Genomic DNA, 22,753 nt, shown 5'->3' with positions numbered 1-22,753 from the left:
GTGTAATATAGTAGTATTATGTGCACCTAGATGTTCTGTAGAGCCTCTAAATCAAAACACTCATAAACATAAATCCTAGAATTTACACGAACTGTCAAATTAACAGCTCAGATTCATCAGAGTGCCTATTTGTTTAACTTCTTAGGTCACAGTTTTCTAATGGAATTTTTAAAGCTTCTTGCAATTTTTTTTTCATATTACTATGGTGATCTTATAAGTTTTACAACTTTGCTCTTTTTTCTACTTTTATGGTCATAGGCTGTATATGATGATTCCCCCTTTCTAGTACTCTTGATGAGGCAATGCTTCACCTTGAATTTTGGGGGGTGATTTACTAAAACTGGAGAGTGCAAAATCTGGTGCAGCTGTGCATGGTAGCCAATCTTCCTTTAGTTTGGAAACTGATTGGCTTCCATGCAGAGCTGCACCAGATTTTGCACTTTCCAGTTTTAGTAAATCGACCCCCTATGTTTTCTTGCCTAATAGCCCACACTTGTCCATAATTGACAATCCAGCTTATTTAGGAGCATAGTGTCCAGGGGATTGTTTGGCTGATTATTTATTCAAAGAAATCTGCACACCCTAACCTGAGGTCTGGACATGTTAAAAATAGTACACACAATGAGAAAATCGGATGAAAAAAAATACAGCTTTCGGAGCGGTAGTCCAATGATTGTTAGTACACAGTTTTCGAGAGCCGATCACAACAGTTTATGCAAAATTATCCAAAGGGACAAGCACAAATCATTTTCTTGTGCGATAACAGAACAAACTATTTTCGTTTAATCAGTACAGTATTTGTCCATAAAAAAATCAAGTGACTAAGACCACACATGCTTGGAAATGAAAGAATATATTACAATACAATACAATACATTACATCATTGTGGGAAGTTGTATTCTGTCTTACAAAGTAATCTATTAATTTTCGATATGAGACTAGCATGCAAAAATAAAAACAGAAAATAATTTGTCAGATATTCTCACTGTGTGTACCAGGCTTTAGGTTTCTACAGCTAGATACAAAAAACTCAGATCTGCCAAACTACGGTAATTGAAATCATAATTTAACACACCAAACAGATAAGCCTTTTAGAAAGGCTGGCCATACTCTGGTATATTTTCTTATGAAGGTTCATAGGGAAAATCTAATCAGTACATTTGATAATGCCATCAGAAAGATGACAAAGGTTGTTCAAAATTGCTTCTAAATTTCCTTAGCTTTCAACATTTGACTTTAAAATGTATGGCTTTCCAGAACAAAACCATAGTCACATATTTTTCATCCTGCATCTTTGATTTTTTTCAACATTACGGATGAAAACAATTGTTGTTTTGACCTCATTAACTATTAGAAAATCTAACAAATGTTTTGAAATGTATTTTTGACTAATGAAATTCTGTTCATGTATGGCCATTTTAACTTTTTTTTTTAACTCAATTGCAATACATTATTATTATTATTATTATTATTATTATACATGATTTATATAGCACCAACAGTTTGTACAGCGCTTTACAACATGAGGGCAGACAGTACAGTTACAATACAGTACAAGAGGAATTAGAGGGCCCTGCCTGTTAGAGCTTACAATCTAGGAGGGAGGGTCAAGTGATACAAAAGGTAATAACTGTGGGGGATACATTTCAATTCATAGAGATAAATCTGACCAAGGTGCCATCCAAGACTGCATAGAAGGACAAAATGTTACAGAAAGAAAAGAGAGGGCGCACCAGCCTAGTGTGTTATCCAAAGCACCATTTATTCAAAGGATAAAAGTGGATAATTATACTCTCAAAACAATATAAAAAGCTCATCACATTACCTTGAGAGAAATGACCAGAACCACTGTTCATGCCCCTAGAAGGGCTAGGATGGCACCATGAAGGCCTACAGATGCTGATGCATTTTTAAGGTGTGCCCTCTTCCTCAGAGCTAGATGTCTGCAGAACCATATGTTCTTATATATAACATTGTAAAATATATGTATTAGGACGATAACCACTAACTCCACCTACAATACCTGGGGGGGGGGGGGGTATTTATGTTCACCAGATACTCCAGACATAGGCTCATGAGGGAAACAGATACCTGACATTCATATAATAACTAATGGATTTTTACCAAAATGGACTTATACATGTTAAGCAGTATGAGACAGGCGATCACTAGCAAAGGCTAGTATAGGTAATGCAGTTTGACAATGCAGCTAGGAGACACGCAGAACAAATATACAGAATAGTATAACAAATGGATACTGATCAAGAGCAAAAACACTTGGTACAGAAGGAGTTGGAAATAGTGACAAAGTTTTGGGGTGACTACACTTCTTTATCAAGACTTGACGTGTCGTCTTCCCAAAATGTTCCACGCTTCCACCTCCTTCAGTACCAGGCATCCTCTGTTCTTGATCAGTATCTATTTGTTATACTATGCTGTTGATTTGCACTAGATGTCACCAAGTTGCATCCTTAACCACTTAAAGCGGGGGTCCACCTATCTATCGTTTTTTTTTTTGGAGTTCATTCACAAACTTTTCTTCTCATGATTATCTACTCACATGTTCTGTGTAATAAGTCTGCCTGTGTCCGATTTCGTTGTAAAGAATAACTTATAAAATTCACTGAAGGCGGTTTCCATCTTCATTGTGGTCATTTGAAGCCCACAAGCATTTATTTCCTGGATGCGGTGAATGCTGTGCTCCCAGCAATCACCGAGATGTTGTGATGACACTGTTGCACAATGCATGCTGGGAAGCCTGAGACTAGCTCCCAGGGGACTGTGAGAGGTCTGGGAGAGGCTAGAAACACGCCTACTCCCATGGGAGGAAAACCAGGAAGTGCTAAGAAGATTAGAAAAAAAAGGTATTTACGGCGATTTAAATTTTTTTACACAGCATGTCAGCATCTAGGCAAGGAAGAGAATGCATAGAGATAATGTTCAAAATTTGGGTGGAACCTCGCTTTAACCACTTGCCGACCGCCGCACGACTATATACGTCGGCAGAATGGCACGGGCAGGCAAAAGGACTTACAGGTACGTCCTTGCCTGCCCGCGGGTGGGGGGTCCGATCGGACCCCCCCCCGGTGCCTGCGGCGGTCGGCAAATCTCCCACGGCGATCGGTGGTGAGGGGGAGGCCATCCATTCGTGGCCCCCCCCTCGCGATCGCTCCCAGCCAATGGGATCATTTCCCTGCCTCTGTATTGTACACAGAGGCAGAGGAAATGATGTCATCTCTCCTCGGCTCGGTATTTTCCGTTCCGGCCCGAGGAGAGAAGACAGGTATGTGAGTGTACCAACACACACACACACAGTAGAACATGCCAGGCACACAAAACACCCCGATCCCCCCCCCGATCGCCCCCCGATCCCCCCCCAATCACCCCCCCCCGTCACAAACTGACACCAAGCTGTTTTTTTTTTTTTTTCTGATTACTGTATTGGTGTCAGTTTGTGACAGTTACAGTGTTAGGGCAGTGAGTGTTAGGCCCCCTTTAGGTCTAGGATACCCCCCTAACCCCCCCTAATAAAGTTTTAACCCCTTGATCACCCCCTGTCACCAGTGTCGCTAAGCGATCATTTTTCTGATCGCTGTATTAGTGTCGCTGGTGACGCTAGTTAGTGAGGTAAATATTTAGGTTCGCCGTCAGCGTTTTATAGCGACAGGGACCCCCATATACTACCGAATAAATGTTTTAACCCCTTGATTGCCCCCTAGTTAACCCTTTCACCACTGATCACTGTATAACCGTTACGGGTGACGCTGGTTAGTTTGTTTATTTTTTATAGTGTCAGGGCACCCGCCGTTTATTACCGAATAAAGATTTAGCCCCCTGATCGCCCGGCGGTGATATGCGTCGCCCCAGGCAGCGTCAGATTAGCGCCAGTACCGCTAACACCCACGCACGCAGCATACGCCTCCCTTAGTGGTATAGTATCTGATCGGATCAATATCTGATCCGATCAGATCTATACTAGCGTCCCCAGCAGTTTAGGGTTCCCAAAAACGCAGTGTTAGCGGGATCAGCCCAGATACCTGCTAGCACCTGCGTTTTGCCCCTCCGCCCGGCCCAGCCCAAGTGCAGTATCGATCGATCACTGTCACTTACAAAACACTAAACGCATAACTGCAGCGTTCGCAGAGTCAGGCCTGATCCCTGCGATCGCTAACAGTTTTTTTGGTAGCGTTTTGGTGAAATGGCAAGCACCAGCCCCAGGCAGCGTCAGGTTAGTGCCAGTAGCGCTAACACCCACGCACCGTACACCTCCCTTAGTGGTATAGTATCTGAACGCATCAATATCTGATCCGATCAGATCTATACTAGCGTCCCCAGCAGTTTAGGATTCCCAAAAACGCAGTGTTAGCGGGATCAGCCCAGATACCTGCTAGCACCTGCGTTTTGCCCCTCCGTCCGGCCCAGCCCAGCCCACCCAAGTGCAGTATCGATCGATCACTGTCACTTACAAAACACTAAACGCATAACTGCAGCGTTCGCAGAGTCAGGCCTGATCCCTGCAATCGCTAACAGTTTTTTTGGTAGCGTTTTGGTGAACTGGCAAGCACCAGCCCCAGGCAGCGTCAGGTTAGTGTCAGTAGCGCTAACACCCACGCACGCACCGTACACCTCCCTTAGTGGTATAGTATCTGAACTGATCAATATCTGATCTGATCCGATCAGATCTATACTGGCGTCCCCAGCAGTTTAGGGTTCCCAAAAACGCAGTGTTAGTGGGATCAGCCCAGATACCTGCTAGCACCTGCGTTTTGCCCCTCCGCCCGGCCCAGCCCAGCCCACCCAAGTGCAGTATCGATCGATCACTGTCACTTACAAAACACTAAACGCATAACTGCAGCGTTCGCAGAGTCAGGCCTGATCCCTGCGATCGTTAACAGTTTTTTTGGTAGCGTTTTGGTGAACTGGCAAGCGCCAGCGGCCTAGTACACCCCAGTCGTAGTCAAACCAGCACTGCAGTAACACTTGGTGACGTGGCGAGTCCCATAAGTGCAGTTCAAGCTGGTGAGGTGGCAAGCACAAATAGTGTCCCGCTGCCACTAAGAAGACAAACACAGGCCCGTCGTGCCCATAATGCCCTTCCTGCTGCATTCGCCAATCCTAATTGGGAACCCACCACTTCTGCAGCGCCCGTACTTCCCCCATTCACATCCCCAACCAAATGCAGTCGGCTGCATGAGAGGAATTTTCTTTATGTCCTCCCGAGTACCCCTACCCAACGAACCCCCCCAAAAAAGATGTTGTGTCTGCAGCAAACGCGGATATAGGCGTGACACCCGCTATTATTGTCCCTCCTGTCCTGACAATCCTGGTCTTTGCATTGGTGAATGTTTTGAACGCTACCATTCACTAGTTGAGTATTAGCGTAGGGTACAGCATTGCACAGACTAGGCAAACTTTCACAGGGTCTCCCAAGATGCCATCGCATTTTGAGAGACCCGAACCTGGAACCGGTTACAGTTATAAAAGTTATAGTTACAAAAAAAGTGTAAAAAAAAAAAAAAAACACAAACAAAAATATAAAATAAAAAATAATAGTTGTCGTTTTATTGTTCTCTCTCTATTCTCTCTCTCTCTATTCTTCTGCTCTTTTTTACTGTATTCTATTCTGCAATGTTTTATTGTTATTATGTTTTATCATGTTTGCTTTTCAGGTATGCAATTTTTTATACTTTACCGTTTACTGTGCTTTATTGTTAACCATTTTTTTGTCTTCAGGTACAGCATTCACGACTTTGAGTGGTTATACCAGAATGATGCTTGCAGGTTTAGGTATCATCTTGGTATCATTCTTTTCAGTCAGTGGTCGGCTTTCATGTAAAAGCAATCCTAGCGGCTAATTAGCCTCTAGACTGCTTTTACAAGCAGTGGGAGAGAATGCCCCCCCCATCGTCTTCCGTGTTTTTCTCTGGCTCTCCTGTCTCAACAGGGAACCTGAGAATGCAGCCGGTGATTCAGCCAGCTGACCATAGAGCTGATCAGAGACCAGAGTGGCTCCAAACATCTCTATGGCCTAAGAAACCGGAAGCTACGAGCATTTTATGACTTAGATTTCGCCGGATGTAAATAGTGCCATTGGGAAATTGGGGAAGCATTTTATCACACCGATCTTGGTGTGGTCAGATGCTTTGAGGGCAGAGGAGAAATCTAGGGTCTAATAGACCCCAATTTTTTCAAAAAAGAGTACCTGTCACTACCTATTGCTATCATAGGGGATATTTACATTCCCTGAGATAACAATAAAAATGATTAAAAAAAAAAAAAAAATGAAAGGAACAGTTTTAAAATAAGATAAAAAAGCAAAAAAATAATAAAGAAAAAAAAAAAAAAAAAAAAAAGCACCCCTGTCCCCCCTGCTCTCGCGCTAAGGCGAACGCAAGCGTCGGTCTGGCGTCAAATGTAAACAGCAATTGCACCATGCATGTGAGGTATCACCGCGACGGTCAGATTGAGGCCAGTAATTTTAGCAGTAGACCTCCTCTGTAAATCTAAAGTGGTAACCTGTAAAGGCTTTTAAAGGCTTTTAAAAATGTATTTATTTTGGTGCCACTGCACGTTTGTGCGCAATTGTAAAGCATGTCATGTTTGGTATCCATGTACTCGGCCTAAGATCATCTTTTTTATTTCATCAAACATTTGGGCAATATAGTGTGTTTTAGTGCATTAAAATGTAAAAAAGTGTGTTTTTTCCCCAAAAAATGCGTTTGAAAAATCGCTGCGCAAATACTGTGTGAAAAAAAAAAATTAAACACCCACCATTTTAATCTGTAGGGCATTTGCTTTAAAAATATATATAATGTGTGGGGGTTCAAAGTAATTTTCTTGCAAAAAAAAATAATTTTTTCATGTAATCAAAAAGTGTCAGAAAGGGCTTTGTCTTCAAGTGGTTAGAAGAGTGGGTGATGTGTGACATAAGCTTCTAAATGTTGTGCATAAAATGCCAGGACAGTTCAAACCCCCCCCAAATGACCCCATTTTGGAAAGTAGACACCCCAAGCTATTTGCTGAGAGGCATGTCGAGTCCATGGAATATTTTATATTGTGACAAAAGTTGCGGGAAAGAGACAAATTATTTTTTTTTTTTGCACAAAGTTGTCAGTAATGATATATTGCTCAAACATGCCATGGGAATATGTGAAATTACACCCCAAAATACATTCTGTTGCTTCTCCTGAGTACGGGGATACCACATGTGTGAGACTTTTTGGGAGCCTAGCCACGTATGGGACCCCGAAAACCAAGCACCGCCTTCAGGCTTTCTAAGGGCGTAAATTTTTGATTTCACTCTTCACTGCCTATCACAGTCTCGGAGGCCATGGAATGCCCAGGTGGCACAAACCCCCCCCCAAATGACCCCATTTTGGAAAGTAGACACCCAAAGCTATTTGCTGAGCGGTATAGTGAGTATTTTGCAGACCTCACTTTTTGTCACAAAGTTTTGAAAATTAAAAAAAGAAAAAAAAATTTTTTATTTTTGTCTTTCTTCATTTTCAAAAACAAATGAGAGCTGCAAAATACTCACCATGCCTCTCAGCAAATAGCTTGGGGTGTCTACTTTCCAAAATGGGGTCATTTGGGGGGGGTTTGTGCCACCTGGGCATTCCATGACCGCCGAAACTGTGATAGGCAGTGAAGAGTGAAATCAAAAATGTACACCCTTAGAAATCCTGAAGGCGGTGATTGGTTTTCGGGGTCCCGTACGCGGCTAGGCTCCTAAAAAGTCCCACACATGTGGTATCCCCATACTCAAGAGAAGCAGCAGAATGTATTTTGGGGTGCAATTCCACATATGCCCATGACCTGTGTGAGCAATATATCATTTAGTGACAACTTTGTGCAAAAAAAAAAAAAAAATAAAAAATAAATTGTCACTTTCCCGCAACTTGTGTCAAAATATAAAATATTCCATGGACTCAACATGCCTCTCAGCAAATAGCTTGGGGTATCTACTTTCCAAAATGGGGTCATTTGGGGGGGGTTTGTGCCATCTGGGCATTTTATGGCCTTCAAAACTGTGATAGGTAGTGAGGAGTAAAATCAAAAATGTACGCCCTTAGAAATCCTGAAGGCAGTGATTGGTTTTCGGGGCCCCGTATGCGGCTAGGCTCCCAAAAAGTCCCACACATGTGGTATCCCCATACTCAGGAGAAGCAGCTAAATGTATTTTGGGGTGCAATTCCACATATGCCCATGGCCTGTGTGAGCAATATATCATTTAATGACAACTTTTTGTAATTTTTTTTTTTTTTTTGTCATTATTCAATCACTTGGGACAAAAAAAATGAATATTCAATGGGCTCAAAATGCCTCTCAGCAATTTCCTTGGGGTGTCTACTTTCCAAAATGGGGTCATTTGTGGGGGTTTTGTACTGCCCTGCCATTTTAGCACCTCAAGAAACTACATAGGCAGTCATAAATTAAAGGCTGTGTAAATTCCAGAAAATGTACCCTAGTTTGTAGGCGCTATAACTTTTGCGCAAACCAATAAATATACACTTATTGACATTTTTTTTACCAACGACATGTGGCCAAATACATTTTGGCCTAAATGTATGACTAAAATTGAGTTTATTGGATTTTTTTTAGAACAAAAAGTAGAAAATATCATTTTTTTTCAAAATTTTCGGTCTTTTTCCGTGTATAGCGCAAAAAATAAAAACGGCAGAGGTGATCAAATACCATCAAAAGAAAGCTCTATTTGTGGGAAGAAAAGGACGCAAATTTCGTTTGGTTACAGCATTGCATGACTGCGCAATTAGCAGTTAAAGCGTCGCAGTGCCAAATTGTAAAAAGTGCTCTGGTCACGAAGGGGGTAAATCCTTCCGGGGCTGAAGTGGTTAAGGACCAGCCTCGTTTTGGATTTTAGGTGTTTACATGTTTAAAACAGGTTTTTTTGCTAGAAAATAACTTAGAACCCCCAAACATTATATATTGTTTTTTTTTTCTAAAACCCTAGAGAATAAAATGGCAGTCAATGCAATACTTTGTTTTTTGCACCATATTTGCCGCGGTCTTATAAGCACACTTTTTTTGGAAAAAATTCACCTTTTTGAATAAAAAAATAAGACAACAATAAAGTTAGCCCAATTTTTTTTAATATTGTGAAATATAATGTTACGCCAAGTAAATTGATACCCAACATGTCACGCTTCAAAATTGCGCCCGCTTGTGGAATGGCGTCAAACTTTTTTCCATAAAAAATCTCCATAGGCAACGTTTAAAAAATTCTACAGGTTGCATGTTTTGCGCAGAGGAGGTCTAGGGCTAGAATTATTGCTCTTGCTCTACCGGTTGCGGTGATACCTCACATGTGTGGTTTGACCACCGATTTCATATGCGGGCGCTACTCACGTATGCGTTCGCTTCTGCGCGCGAGCTCGTCGGGACAGGGCGCTTAAAAAAAAATTTTTTTTTCTTATTTATTTTACTTTATTTTAATTATTTTTTCACTGTTTAAAAAAAAAAAATTGGATCACTTTTATTCCTATTAGAAGGAATGTAAACATCCCTTGTAATAGAAAAAAGCATGACAGGTCCTCTTAAATATGAGATCTGGGGTCAAAAAGTCCTCAGATCTCATATTTGGACTTAAATGCAAAAAAAAAAAAAAAAAAAAAATGTCGTTTAAAAAAATGACAAAAAAATATGCCTTTAAGACAAATGGGCGGAGCTGACGTTTTGACGTCACTTCCGCCCTCCTATGGTATGGAGACGGGTGGGGGCCATCTTAGCCTCACTCGTCTCCATACCCAGGAAGTGACAGGTCCCAATCGCCTCCGCCGCTACCGATGGCTCCGGTAAACGGCGGAGGGCGAGGGAGGCACCTCTCCCACTGCCGATAACGGTGATCTTGCGGCGAATCACGGAGACCACCATTATCGGAAACACGACCGGCTCCTGTAAAGATGGATACCTCGGTTGTGGCAGCAGCTGCTGCCGTTACCGAGATATCCACCTTCAAAGTGCCGACGTATATGTACAGGAGCCGGTCGGTAAGTGGTTAAACTGTATTACTTCCTATTGGCTTTTGTTATTTAAAGGAGAAGTACAACCAAAGCTCATTTGGCTGTACTTCTCCTGTGCATCACAGGAGTGCAGTTCGTTTTGCACTCCTGTGACCCGTTTTCAGCAGACAGCAGGCTGAAGCCCGCTGTCAGCTGATGTCACAGAGTCGGTCCAGGCTCAGGGAAGATCGCGACCATATGATCGGGATCTGCCCACATGCCTGGACTGGCACCCGCCTCATTCTCCTAAGCGAGCCCCTGAGAGTCTGAGTCGGCTGCTCCTGCCCCGTCCACAGCCCAACGCTCCAGAGAGCGAGGAGGAGGCAGAGCAGACAGGGGTGGCTGACAGTCTCCAGCTCTCTACTCAGGAAGCTCTGAGAACGAGCGATCAGCGTTTTTTTGGCTGCTCGATTCTCAGTCTTAAAACCGGCAGGGGACAGATGCAGCATCGGACCGATGCTGCATCCAGCAAGGTAATTATGATTCTACAAAAGAAATAAAACCCATACTTCTAATTCTGCTATTCAGGTTGGGATGGCTCTTTTCAGATTTGTTTTTATGTATTTAGATGTATTGCTATTGACCTAAAAGTACAGTTTCTGAAACACTTATTTGTTTTGCATGCCAGCCTATTATTTCATTTGTTCAGCAGATTCCCTGTCCATTGTGATGTAATATTCCTAAGAGGAAATCCTATACTTTCTTATAAGATTAATAGACCTTCCTTATTGGATCATGCTGATTTCCTATGAGCACAAGTTCAGACTCGCCACAATCTGAAAAAATTGGACTTTTCCCTTTATAAATATACACTCCTCAGGATTTCATTATCTGCTTATAATTTTATAGGTTTGTTTAGTAGGTTGCTGTAAAGCAACACAGTTCCTAATTCAAATGCATGGCTAAAGAAGGCCCACTGTTTCTAAGGACACAGTACTGTTTGCTTACAACCAGTGTAAAAATAGAACTTTATCTAATAGGCCTGTCTCAGGTTACTTGTGTAACTAGTTGATCCACTCATTACACAATCAGGCCAATGAAACTTGTGTGGAAAAAGGAGTTGCTGTACATAGTGATGAAGAGACTATAGCTGATCCTGCTTCCTAAGCACTTCATTAAAATGCTTCTGAGGTACCAGATAACGTATCCTTATATCCTTATCACACATACTGTACACAGAGTGTCAGGAAGTCCTGCAATAATGGCAGCATTCACACATCTACTGTATATTACTCACTGAGAAAAGGTTAGATACTATTCATTTATATAGTGTCAGCACTCTGCTCTCAAGACCTACTAATTATGATGGTCCTTTCCATATACCAGAGCAAGTAAGGATGCCAGAATCTGAGAAGGAAGTGTGGCAGGGGCAAGTTGGTTGACCAACTAGGCCGACAAATGTATCCACCCTGCCTTACACAGGGGTTACTCGTTAAATTTGGTGCTGCTGGGCTGTAATCAGTTTAAGCTTATTTGATAGTTTAGTATTCATTTGGTAACCCATAACCCCAGTGTTACTGGTGCTTTACCTGGTGCTGGGGTGCATCCCTGGCAATAGTGCAAGAAAAAACAATAACGCTGGGTTTTGAATATTTGTCTCCTGGCCAAACTCTAAGAAATGGATTGCCAGTGTTGGGAGAGGATATAAATATCTGGGTATAACCTTGTGATGCTTTCTATCCCCTGGGATCCTGGTTAGGGAGGACACCCATGTGTTTGTGAGACAAGGCTTGAGTTTGGTGACTAGGCTTAAGCCGAATGTCGGCCCGCATCTGCTGGTTCAATAGAAATGGTCCAACATTTCTATTAAATGTCATGCATGCATGGCATCATGGCTGCATGCTATGCAGCCATGATGCCATGCATTGCATGTGTGGGGCAGTGATGATGATGAGCAAAACCATAAATCATACAAAGGAATCAATTAAGTTGTGATGTGAATCAAATCAATCACTATAAGACCTACAAACCGTAATTGATTAAATGGCATGGTCACTTTAATGTTTAGGTCCACCATCATTATTATTTAAAATGACTACAGTCATAATTTGGCATTTGGCATTTTTTTCACTGCAGTGAAGTCCACATGAATGGTGGTGCATCAGATACATTATATATACAGTTGAGTTAGTTAGTTATTTCAGGACAGTGAGTGTCTTTAACTGTACTAGAAGTGTACCTGATGATGATGATTACGCTGGCACTGCTGGACAGACACGGACGGTCTATCTCCTGCTGCCCATAGCAGCCTATGAGGAGGACAGTATTCTTCTGGGACTTGGCTTGGTTGGGTCTCTCTCCCGTAGTCCTGCTGCCCAGTAGGAGGACGGAGGCTCGGGTCTCCCCCGTAGCAAGACACTGTGAGCTGAGGAGGAAGGCTCTGGGGACAAGGACTCATCGGAAGTCAGGGACACTAGCTCGGCGCGCCACTCCGGCTCTATGTTTCTGTCTTGCACTCGCAGCCAGAGCAGTGCATACACAACGCGACACAGGGAAGCAGGGGATGACATCAGCGGGAGGCAGGAGGCGGAAAGAGCTGGCGCGGCTTACTCCCACGGCTCTTCGGCAGCTTTCGGCTCCGTTGGGTCTCAGAGGCGGGGCATAGCATGGCGCGAGTGTGATGTCATCCGAACATCGATTTATTCCAGTCGTAGCATCGATGCTGCATCGTGTATGGCCGAATCGCAATGCATCGATGCTACGATTAATTTCAACAGCCCTACTGGAGAGCTGGGCCACTGTTATGTGTGAGAGAACCGTGGTATAGCTATGAAGCACACAGGATATGGACTTATGCAAAACACAATTGTAGTGCTACAGCTATAGGGGCCGCCAATATTTACTGGTTCTTCCCTGAAAGTACAGAGGCTGTCCACCACCGCAAACACCGGTCCATTCAATAATACAGTCAAGGGGATGTCTTTTTTGGATAGATTTATTGCTTATAAAAATTTTAACAGGAGAGGGATTTAGGGCCTAGGATACTACAAGATGCTTGGCACCTAATGGTTAGAAGGCATTCTTGTCTTTGAGTAATGTCTTTGAGTAATAGTGGATCTTAAACAATCTAAGACCTCACAGCTGAAGACCAGGGGGCAAGTCTTTTATTGGTTGCCTTGTGCCAGTGCACAACTGCTGGTACCCAGTGCAGTTTCCAAAACACTACACAGTCACAAGGATCAGTTTATGGTCTTTACTGACAATTCCCCAGGACAGCTACCACCTTCCAGCTTCCTCCAGATAGGTTCCAGTGAGTGAGACAGCACCACTCGAGACCAAACCCTCTGTGATGAGGTTCTGCAAGCAGCTCCGTGCTAAGTCCATCCAGGCCCTCAGCACTGACACCACTAAAGCCTCTAGAGCAGCTATACAGTCCATGGGTTGCCCAAGGACAGCAACCTCTCTGGCTCTGGAACCCTCCTGGGGAGAAGGAACCCAGCTATTTATCCCCATTCCAGCCCCCTTCTGGACACTCCTCACCAGGAATTGTCTGGAACTGGATATTCAGGCTGGTTATTTTGAATCTTCTGCCCTAAGCTCTGGAAGTTTCTTCCAGTGGCAGGAATCCCTTGATTACAGAAGGAGCCAAGAACTAAATTTACCTAGCATCCTATGCTAGGAGAGTGCTACACAAATCTAAAAGGATGTAATCTTCTCTAATGCTTAACTGTATTTCTCAGCAAATGGTACTTTATTCTGTGCATAATTCATAGCGCTGTGAAGAAAATATTAATGTTGGTAAATATATAATATTTATTTCATTGAATATTCAATATTTTATATTTATAGATTTCTCTGATAACAATGAAGTCCTTACTCGACGTGAATCTGAGGGATCTCTCAATTCTGCAACAAGCTTAGACCTAAGTTCTTCCTTCTCTGGAAAATCTGAGGTATTGAACCTACAGTGTGTTTACTGTGCCCAGATGTCATTTAATAAGTATAATTTTCAAGAAAAACAAAAACATACCATCCAGCTGTCCTTAATTCCAATAATACATCTTTACAAGAGTACCTCCAAAAAGGACTTGTAGGTTAATAGAGGTAATTGCCACTGGCAATCATGCCCCTCAATGTAATATGCATTGCAATCCCTTTAGACAGGCAGCTCTCCTAGCAAATATAATTGCATTTTCTAATCCTTCTGCTTACTTGGTGGTCTATATTTTTCCTTACAGAATGACAATAGTCGCACTAACAGCTTGGAGCGTGAAACAGAGTGGAAGCATATCAAATACTGCTGTGTCTACCTCCCAGATGGCACAGCCTCCCTGACTGCTGTCAGACCTGGACTTAATATACGGGAAATGCTAACCGGAGTCTGTGAGAAGCGAGGATACAGTCCTTCCGATGTGAAAGTATATCTAGCAGGGAATAATCAGGTATTCTAGCGTTGAAGTATACATCATGGATTGATATGTTGCAGATAAACCTGTTGCACTGATCACAACTAATAATGTTATACATGGATTTTTATTTTTTTATCTTGTATACTCCTATGCGTTCACAAAAACATAGCTCCCAAATGTCCCTTATTTCGAGGGACTGTCCCTGATTTGGAGCAATGTCCCTCTGTCCCTCATTCCTCCTCATTTGTCCCTCATTTTGGTCTAATCTATATAGTTGTATATAAAGTGCACTTTTTATTTATCAAAAAGTGTTTTCCAGTGCTAAACGTTTCATCTGATTTCTAAATTGCTGCATTTGTAAATTCTTTAGGGATGCATGTATGTCTGTATTTCATCCGAAGACGGATGGATGAAATATGGATATAATGTCCACACGTGTGAAAGGGGCCTTACGCTTTTGTAACATGTGTTTATAGTTTTAGCATCACTACTTTAAAGTGTATCTAAACCCAAAAACAAAAGTCTAATATATTGCAATTTGTCAGTTCTTAGGTATATTGGCTGCATTAGTTTCCATTTTTCATGTGTTTCCCCCCTCACCTGGTCATTCTGACAATAACACACTTCATGTTCCTTCGTGTCTACATACATTTCTCCACTGTATCTGTGGAAGAAGTTATAGTTGCCACCCAGGCCGGACTTCAAACATGTCTGCCTTTGTTCATATCTATTATATGGTAGTCGATGGTAGTTTATAAGAAAGGTAACATCGGTTTTGCTGTCTTTTCAGTTCACATGAAGTGCCAAAGACACTGCATTTCTGGCAAGATCAATAGGTGTTTTCTGTACTTACTACAATGTTCTTAGCCTGATAAATGAAAAGTATTGCAGCCAGCACATCTAAGGTCTGGTAAGCTGCAATATAATACATTTTTTTTGGTTAAGATATGCTTTAAAGGTTACAGTGAATATCATTTAACTTATCTTGTCCTGGCCCACTGGAAAAATGGCATTGGCTATCATTCTCAGCCAGGTGGTTGTAGTCTGCCCAGGCTAATCCATTTTTTTTGTATAATCTCTATATAAAGTCGCTAGACCATTAAAAAACATTAAAGATGACAGTGAGGAAAACCAGCACAACATAATATGTACCATAAATCCTCTCCTGTCCCAGATATTTGATCTATGTGGACAGGTCCTCTGTCCCCCCCAAAGGGAGGGCAGAGGAGCTTGCATGGAAACTCAGAGCAATATGACAATAGGCTTGTGACTCGGGAAAACAATAAAAAATAAAAATAAGATTAGAGTTAATGGGTTCTGGTCTGCCTGGACAATCCATAATCTCCCACACCTTCTCAACCCATTGGAGCTCGCTCAGGATACGCGGGCTCTTCCAGTGGACTGGTATGAGGCATTTTGCAGCATTGAGAAGGTGAGGGAGAGCACTACATTTATAGCTAGAAATAGAAATAGGGGTAAAATAAAGCAGGAAGTGTTTTGGTGATGTGGGTAGATCAATACCTAGATCATCCGATACATGCCTATGGACCAAGGACCAAAGGGCATTGGTTAATTCCATTTTAATATTAGTGGAGGAAGCTGCTTCTATACATGACCAAAGTGTGATATGCGCTCATCACTGGAATTAATTAGTAGTCTATCTTTTTAAGAGTTTGTCAATATTCCCATCGCACATGTTCCTGGAATGGGCTCAGATGTAGTGGGTGCTGCAGCAACAACAAGCTGGAGATTGGAGACATAACAGATCAATATACATATATGCCAACACACCATGGATCATCTAGTGTCATCCAAAAGTTTTATTGGAAAAGGCTCACATCACAAAAGGACAAAGTGCAATGTTTTGGAGATGCGAAGGACCCCTTTCATCAGGCATGTGACAAAGGTGTCCTAAAACGGTCTAAAACGGTTCAAAATTGTTGCACTTTGACCATTGGAATGTGATCATTCTTCAATAAAAGTTTCAGACCACACTAGATGATCTGTGGTGTCCTGGCAAATATTTGCATTCATCTTTTAAGAGTTTCACCACTTCCTCTACAGCAGTATAAATGAAAACAGACAGGAGAGGCATTTGTTCTTTTTAAATAGTGTGTGGACAGGGCTGGTTAAGGAATATGCACCATATCTGCATTTATCCTTTTATTGTACTTTTGGAACATGTTAGTGTTTTATATACCAAGTATGCCAGGCAACATTGCACATTTAAACTTTCATTTGTTCTTTCTGTCCCTGTGAGTTTTCTTCATAAACCCAGTCCAGTGTAAACATTTCTCTGTTTACATTCAGCTTGTCTGCAGATTACTTGCAGCAACCATTGAGAGCAAGAAAGGCATATGCCCCATTTGCTTGGCAGTAATCTCAATGCTGTTAGCCATAAATGATTTGTGTTCTGCAATGTACTTATTCAATCAATAAAGATCCCGAACTAGAAAAACAGCTTCAGCTAAACCCTGCTAATCCCCCTAGTAAATATGATTCCACAAAAAAAAGCAGAATGCACATGTAAAGACATTTTTGATGCATTCCTTGTTTTAGGTGTTGAGACTGTAAATTACCACTTGTCAGATGTTTGGTTGCTCACTATTTCTTTTACAGACAAGGTCACATTAGAATCTGATAACATTGTGTCCATAGTTTTGTTTCCAAAATAGCACCAACATATTGTCAAAGTATAGAGTATTTATTCATACATATATGCCAAATTTTTAAAGTGCATACATGTTCTGCAGCAATGCATGAGGAACATCAGTCTATAATCCAGAGGGATTTACAATCTAATATTTCCACTAAAAATATAACCACATACACAATCAAAGTCTATTCTGGTTAACTTTAAATAACCTACAAGTGTTTTTTAGGCTTTGGGAGTAAATTGGAGCACACAAACAAAACCCACAAAAACCTGCGGAGAAAATGCAAACTCAGATTGGGTGCCTAATTGAATTAAAATTCATCAAACTTTTTAATCTAGAATTGCTGTGGCTGTACACGTGTGGTAACAACATTAGAGTATCAGTTTTTAGGACTTACTTGAGTGGTCTATTTAATCTGTAGAGTGCTTGAAAAATAATCAAAAAATACAAATTAAAAAGAAATGAAACTGCTGGATGCAGCTAAAAGTTCTGCAATATACCAGTTGACCACCAGGTGTCACTTTTAGGTTATGTTTCGCTGCAGTTATTGCCATGACACATCATTATACACCACACCTATTGTGATTCTGATATATTCCTAAAAACAGCACATTATGAAATATTTATATTGAAGAAACAGAGCTGTTCAGATTTGTATACAGTATCCAGGGAGCAAATTGCTGCCAGTTAGATGGATTTATGCAAGGGAAATCTCTAGGTAGAAGTTGGGCTGAACAGACCTGTATGACATAACCAGTAAGAAGAATTATAATATTATTATTATTATTATTATTATTATTATTATTATTATTATTATTATTATTATTTCAGGTACTTATATGTTGTATATGATATGACATTTTATAGCTTTGCTATATAAAATATTTATTTTAATTAAAAATACATTTTATCTATTTGAGTTAAAAAGGGAATAGGATACTCAGTAATCAGTGCTAAATGGCCTTCTTAAGGTCGGGCAAGTTAAACAAATAGTTAAAAATCTGTACAAACCAAGTATAGCAAGCAGCCAACACTGCAGAATAAAACCAAGCCTTGTCAATAACACATGTGTACAAATAAGGTCGTGGCAATGGATTAATACAAGTTATTCAGTCTAGGAAAGGCTGAGAAGTCTTCTTACTTCTTCTTTAAAAAGTGTCCCTGGATACTTGTTATCTTTGAAATGCCTGTGCCCAGTGTTATTGTTATATGAGTGGAGTTAGTGAATTTATGCATTTGAACAGGGCCATAACCCAAAATACCAGAGCCCTTATGTCACTACTTTTGAATAGTAACACACTGATTTTCAGTATGCATGCACTGAATACTGCAGCCTGTTAGACTTTGGGGACTGCAAATATGAATCATCCTCCTCCTTTTTAGATGTTGCTTATGCTGAGTTCCAGGCAGATAACAAAGAACATATTTGAAAATATTAGTTGCCTGGTTGTCTCTGGCTTCAATACTTTTTGAGTCAATGACAATCATGTAGTACGCAATGTGAGAGTTAGAGTACCTGATCTACATAATTTTGGGGAGCCAGTGAGTCAAATTTGGAAGCCATTTCATGAGAATGACAACCAGTAATCTTGCAATTTCATAAGCAAAAGTCAGCAGTGAAAGCTTATCCCAGATAGCAAGCAATTGTGCTTCAAGTTTGAAAATGACTTGCTAAGCTATTACTAGACTTGCCAGTTTGTTGCACAATTGTAGCAAGTCTGCATTGCATGACTCCTTTCTTTACAAACATTCTGCAAGTCTGCTGCAAGTTCTGGTTCAGTTATGTTGTGCAATAGTCATCCCACCACAGGGGTCACTGTGGCTGAATTTTCATGCTGTAGACTTGCAGAGCTCTTGCTGTAGACTCACCACTGCAACTTTGCTCTTGCTAGAGACTTGCCGCGCAAATTTGCTACAAACTGGAAAAGTGAGAACTAGAACTTGTGCTTCAAGTGCTCTGCAAGTGTACAACTTGTCAGTGAAAATGTGCAGCAAGTTAACAGATTACAGTTTAACACTGCCATAAATATGTGACAAGTTATCTTTGTATTTTCACTCAACTCAGGTTTAATTTAATTAAAGCGCAGAAGAACATGTGGTCACAAGTGAAAACATTCATATACATTATGACTGCTTTATGCTTGAAGTGATCCTGTTACTCTTTTCATAAGCTCTTACTTTTTAATATATCTAACACATGTTTATTATGTGTCTAAAACAGTAATGCCCCGTACACACGATTGGACTTTGTTCGGACATTCCGACAACGAAATCCTAGGATTTTTTCCGACGGATGTTGGCTCAAACTTGTCTTGCATACACACGGTCACACAAAGTTGTTGGAAAATCCGATCGTTCCAAACGCGGTGACGTAAAACATGTACGTCGGGACTATAAACGGGGCAGTGGCCAATAGCTTTCATCTCTTTATTTATTCTGAGCATGCGTGGCACTTTGTCCGTCGGATTTGTGTACACACGATTTCCGACAACGGATTTTGTTGTCGGAAAATTTTATATCCTGCTCTCAAACTTTGTGTGTCGGAAAATCCGATGGAAAATGTGTGATGGAGCCTACACACGGTCGGAATTTCCGACAGCAAGGTCCTATCACACATTTTCCATCGGAGAATCTGACCGTGTGTACGGGGCATTATACATATTACATACATTTCTAGTTTTTGGTGAAAGAGTATATATTAAACCAACACTTTTAATACCTATGGGTGATATTGAATGATGAGTTATTAGAACATTGATTAGATTTTATTGCTATTTGTATCCTCACTGGGGAGATTCACTGTCTGTATTATTCCTGGCCAACATTGTCACCAAGACAAAAAGTGAGTGGAATCCAACATTTTTTAAGAGGGAATCTTTCAATAAATAAGTCTGTTCTGGTAACAAGACAAGAATATGCTATTGTTTTGCAAAGATCTCCTAATTCTTTTTGCTGTTTATCTGAGAAACCAAGAGAATTAGAATTTTCCCCAATGGGACTAAAACAGCAGAAATATACTGTCTGGGGTCTTACCCATTCTCTTCTCTATCTGAAACTAAATAATGTTGGGTTTACATACATTTAAAGTATATTTCAGTATATATTTTCCATTTAATGTCACTAGCCACATAGCCATTATTATCAATTACTGTTATTATATTGTTTATAATTGATCCTCTTTCAGAAAGCGCTAGCCCTGGATCAGGACTGCATGGTGCTATCTGACCAGGAGGTGAGATTGGAGAACAGGATCAGTTTTGAGTGAGTTGGGCTTCCTTTTTCATTCTTTTTGAAAATTTTAGCATAATTCAAAGTCCTTACCATACCAAAATATATGGTGCAGTCTGGGAAGATCTTCATTACTTTACTTGTATGTTTTTGGGCCATTGAAAAGATTTAATGTAAATCAGCAGAACACAGAAAGGTAAAGGTAGAATCTGCAAATTTCCAATGCTAATCATAGTATTACCATGTTGCTCTGGTAATTTATTTATTTATTTCAGGTATATAGCACCATCAGTTTACGCAGTGCTTAACATACAGTACCTTGAAAAAGTATTCATGCCCCTTGACATTTTCCACATTTTATCATGTTACAACCAAAAATGTAAACGTATTTTATTGGGATTTTATGTGATAGACCAACACAAAGTGGCACATAATTGTGAAGTGGAAGGAAAATGATAAATGGTTTTCAAAATTTTTTACAAATAAATATCTGAAAAGTGTGGCGTGCATTTGTATTCAGCCCCTTTTACTCTGATACCTCTAACTAAAATCTATTGGAACCAATTGCCTATAGAAGTCACCTAATTACACCTGTGTGTAATTTAATCTCAGTATAAGAACAGATGTTCTGTGAAGCCCTCAAAGGTTTGTTAGAGAACCTTAGTGAACAAACAGCATCATGAAGGCCAAGGAACACACCAGACAGGTCAGGGATAAAGTTGTGAAGAAGTTTAAAAAGCAGGGTTAGGTTTGACTATCTCACGGAGCGCTGTTCAATCCATCATCTGAAAATCGAAAGATTATGGCACAACTGCAAACCAACCAAGACATGGCAGTCCACCTTAACTGACAGGCAGGGCAAGGGGCAAGGAGAGCATCAATCAGAGAAGCAGCTAAGAGGCCCATGGTAACTCTGGAGGAACTGCAGAGATCCACAGCTCAGGTGGGAGAATCTTGAGACTGGGGCAGAGATTCACCTTCCAGAAGGACAATGACCCTAAACATACAGCCAGAGCTGCAATGGAATGGTTTAGGTCAAAGCATATTCATGTGTTAGAATTACCCAATCAAAGTCCAGACCTAAATCCTATTGAGAATCTGTGGCAAGACTTGAAATTTGCTGTTCACAGATGCGCTCTCTCAATCTGACAGAGCTTGAGCTATTTTGAAAAGGAGAATGGGTAACAATTTCACTCTCTAGATGTGCAAAGCTGGTAGATATGCTGGTTTACCTTCCAACAAGACAATGGCCCTAAGCACACAGCTAAAATTACAAAGGAGTGGCTTCACAACAACTCCGTGACTGTTCTTGAATGGCCCAGCCAGAGCCCTGACTTAAACCCAATTGAGCTTCTCTGGAGAGACCTAAAAATGGCTGTCCACAACGTTTACCATCCAACCTGACAGAACTGGAGAGGATCTGCAAGGAGGAATGGCAGAGGATCCCCAAATCCAGGTGTGAAAAACTTGTTGCATCTTTTCCAAAAAGGCTCATGGCTGTATTAGATCAAAAGGGTGCTTCTACTAAATACTGAGCAAATGGTCTGAATACTTAGGACCATGTGATATTTCAGTTTTTCTTTTTTAATAAATCTGCAAAAATGTCAACAATTCTGTTTTTCTGTAAATATGGGGTGCTGTGTGTACATTAATGAGAAAAAAATGAACTTAAATGATTTTAGCAAATGGCTGCAATATAACAAAGAGTGAAAAATTTAAGGGGGTCTGAATACTTCCCGTCCCCACTGTACATACTCAAATAGACTTGCAGCTGTAATTGCAGCGAAAGGAGGTTCTACAAAGTATTGACTCAGGGGGCTGAATACAAATGCACACCACACTTTTCAGATATTTATTTGTAAATAATTTTGAAAACCATTTATCATTTTCCTTTCCACTTCACAATTACTGTATGTGCCACTTTGTGTTAGTCTATCACATAAAATCCCCAAAAAATACATTTTTGGTTGTAACATGACAAATTGTGGACATTTTCAAGGGGTGTGAATACTTTTTCAAGGCACTATATGTATTGTACATTCACATCACTCCCTGCCCTCAAGGAGCTTACAATCAAAGGTCCCTAACTCACATTCATACATACAGTACATATACTAAGGCCAGTTTAGACAAGAGCCAATTAACTTACCAGCATGTCTTTGGAGTGTGGAAGGAAACCAAAGTACCTGTAATAACCTATATTATTAAAAATATGTCGAGAGTAACAACAATCAACCTGAAACATATTATGTTTTGCAATTGAAAAAATTACTTTATTTCTTGCCATTTTTTTAGGTTACAAATTGAATACCTGAATAAAAATTTGCGCATTGTCGCCAGGCCCTCAAAGACAATACAAGAGGCTTTACAATCGATTTTGAAGAAATATGGATTGAATAGCCAACATTTTGTACTAAAAAAGGTAAATATGAAACCCCTAATGAGTTCTACAATACAGAAGCTTGTATAATAAAACATTATAGAACTTTACATATCAAG

General features: G+C 40.7%; 1 protein-coding gene across 2 annotated transcripts in view; it reads left to right on the top strand.

Annotated features, from left to right (window-relative positions):
• The window catches only part of RGS14 (regulator of G protein signaling 14), a 160,597-nt gene that overhangs the window by 110,478 nt on the left and 27,366 nt on the right, over positions 1–22,753 (top strand). For both annotated transcript variants that reach the window (XM_073620523.1, XM_073620524.1), the window contains 4 exons: positions 13,810–13,913; positions 14,199–14,402; positions 20,211–20,287; positions 22,550–22,676. In XM_073620523.1, coding sequence (XP_073476624.1) covers positions 13,810–13,913; positions 14,199–14,402; positions 20,211–20,287; positions 22,550–22,676 — 512 coding nt within the window. The remainder of the gene's footprint in view (positions 1–13,809; positions 13,914–14,198; positions 14,403–20,210; positions 20,288–22,549; positions 22,677–22,753) is intronic.

The sequence above is a fragment of the Aquarana catesbeiana genome, linkage group LG03 (assembly GCF_042186555.1).
Source record: "Aquarana catesbeiana isolate 2022-GZ linkage group LG03, ASM4218655v1, whole genome shotgun sequence".
Taxonomy (NCBI): Eukaryota; Metazoa; Chordata; class Amphibia; order Anura; family Ranidae; genus Aquarana; species Aquarana catesbeiana.
Note: the sequence above shows the minus strand (reverse complement) of the source record. Positions and strands in the feature narration are given on the sequence as shown.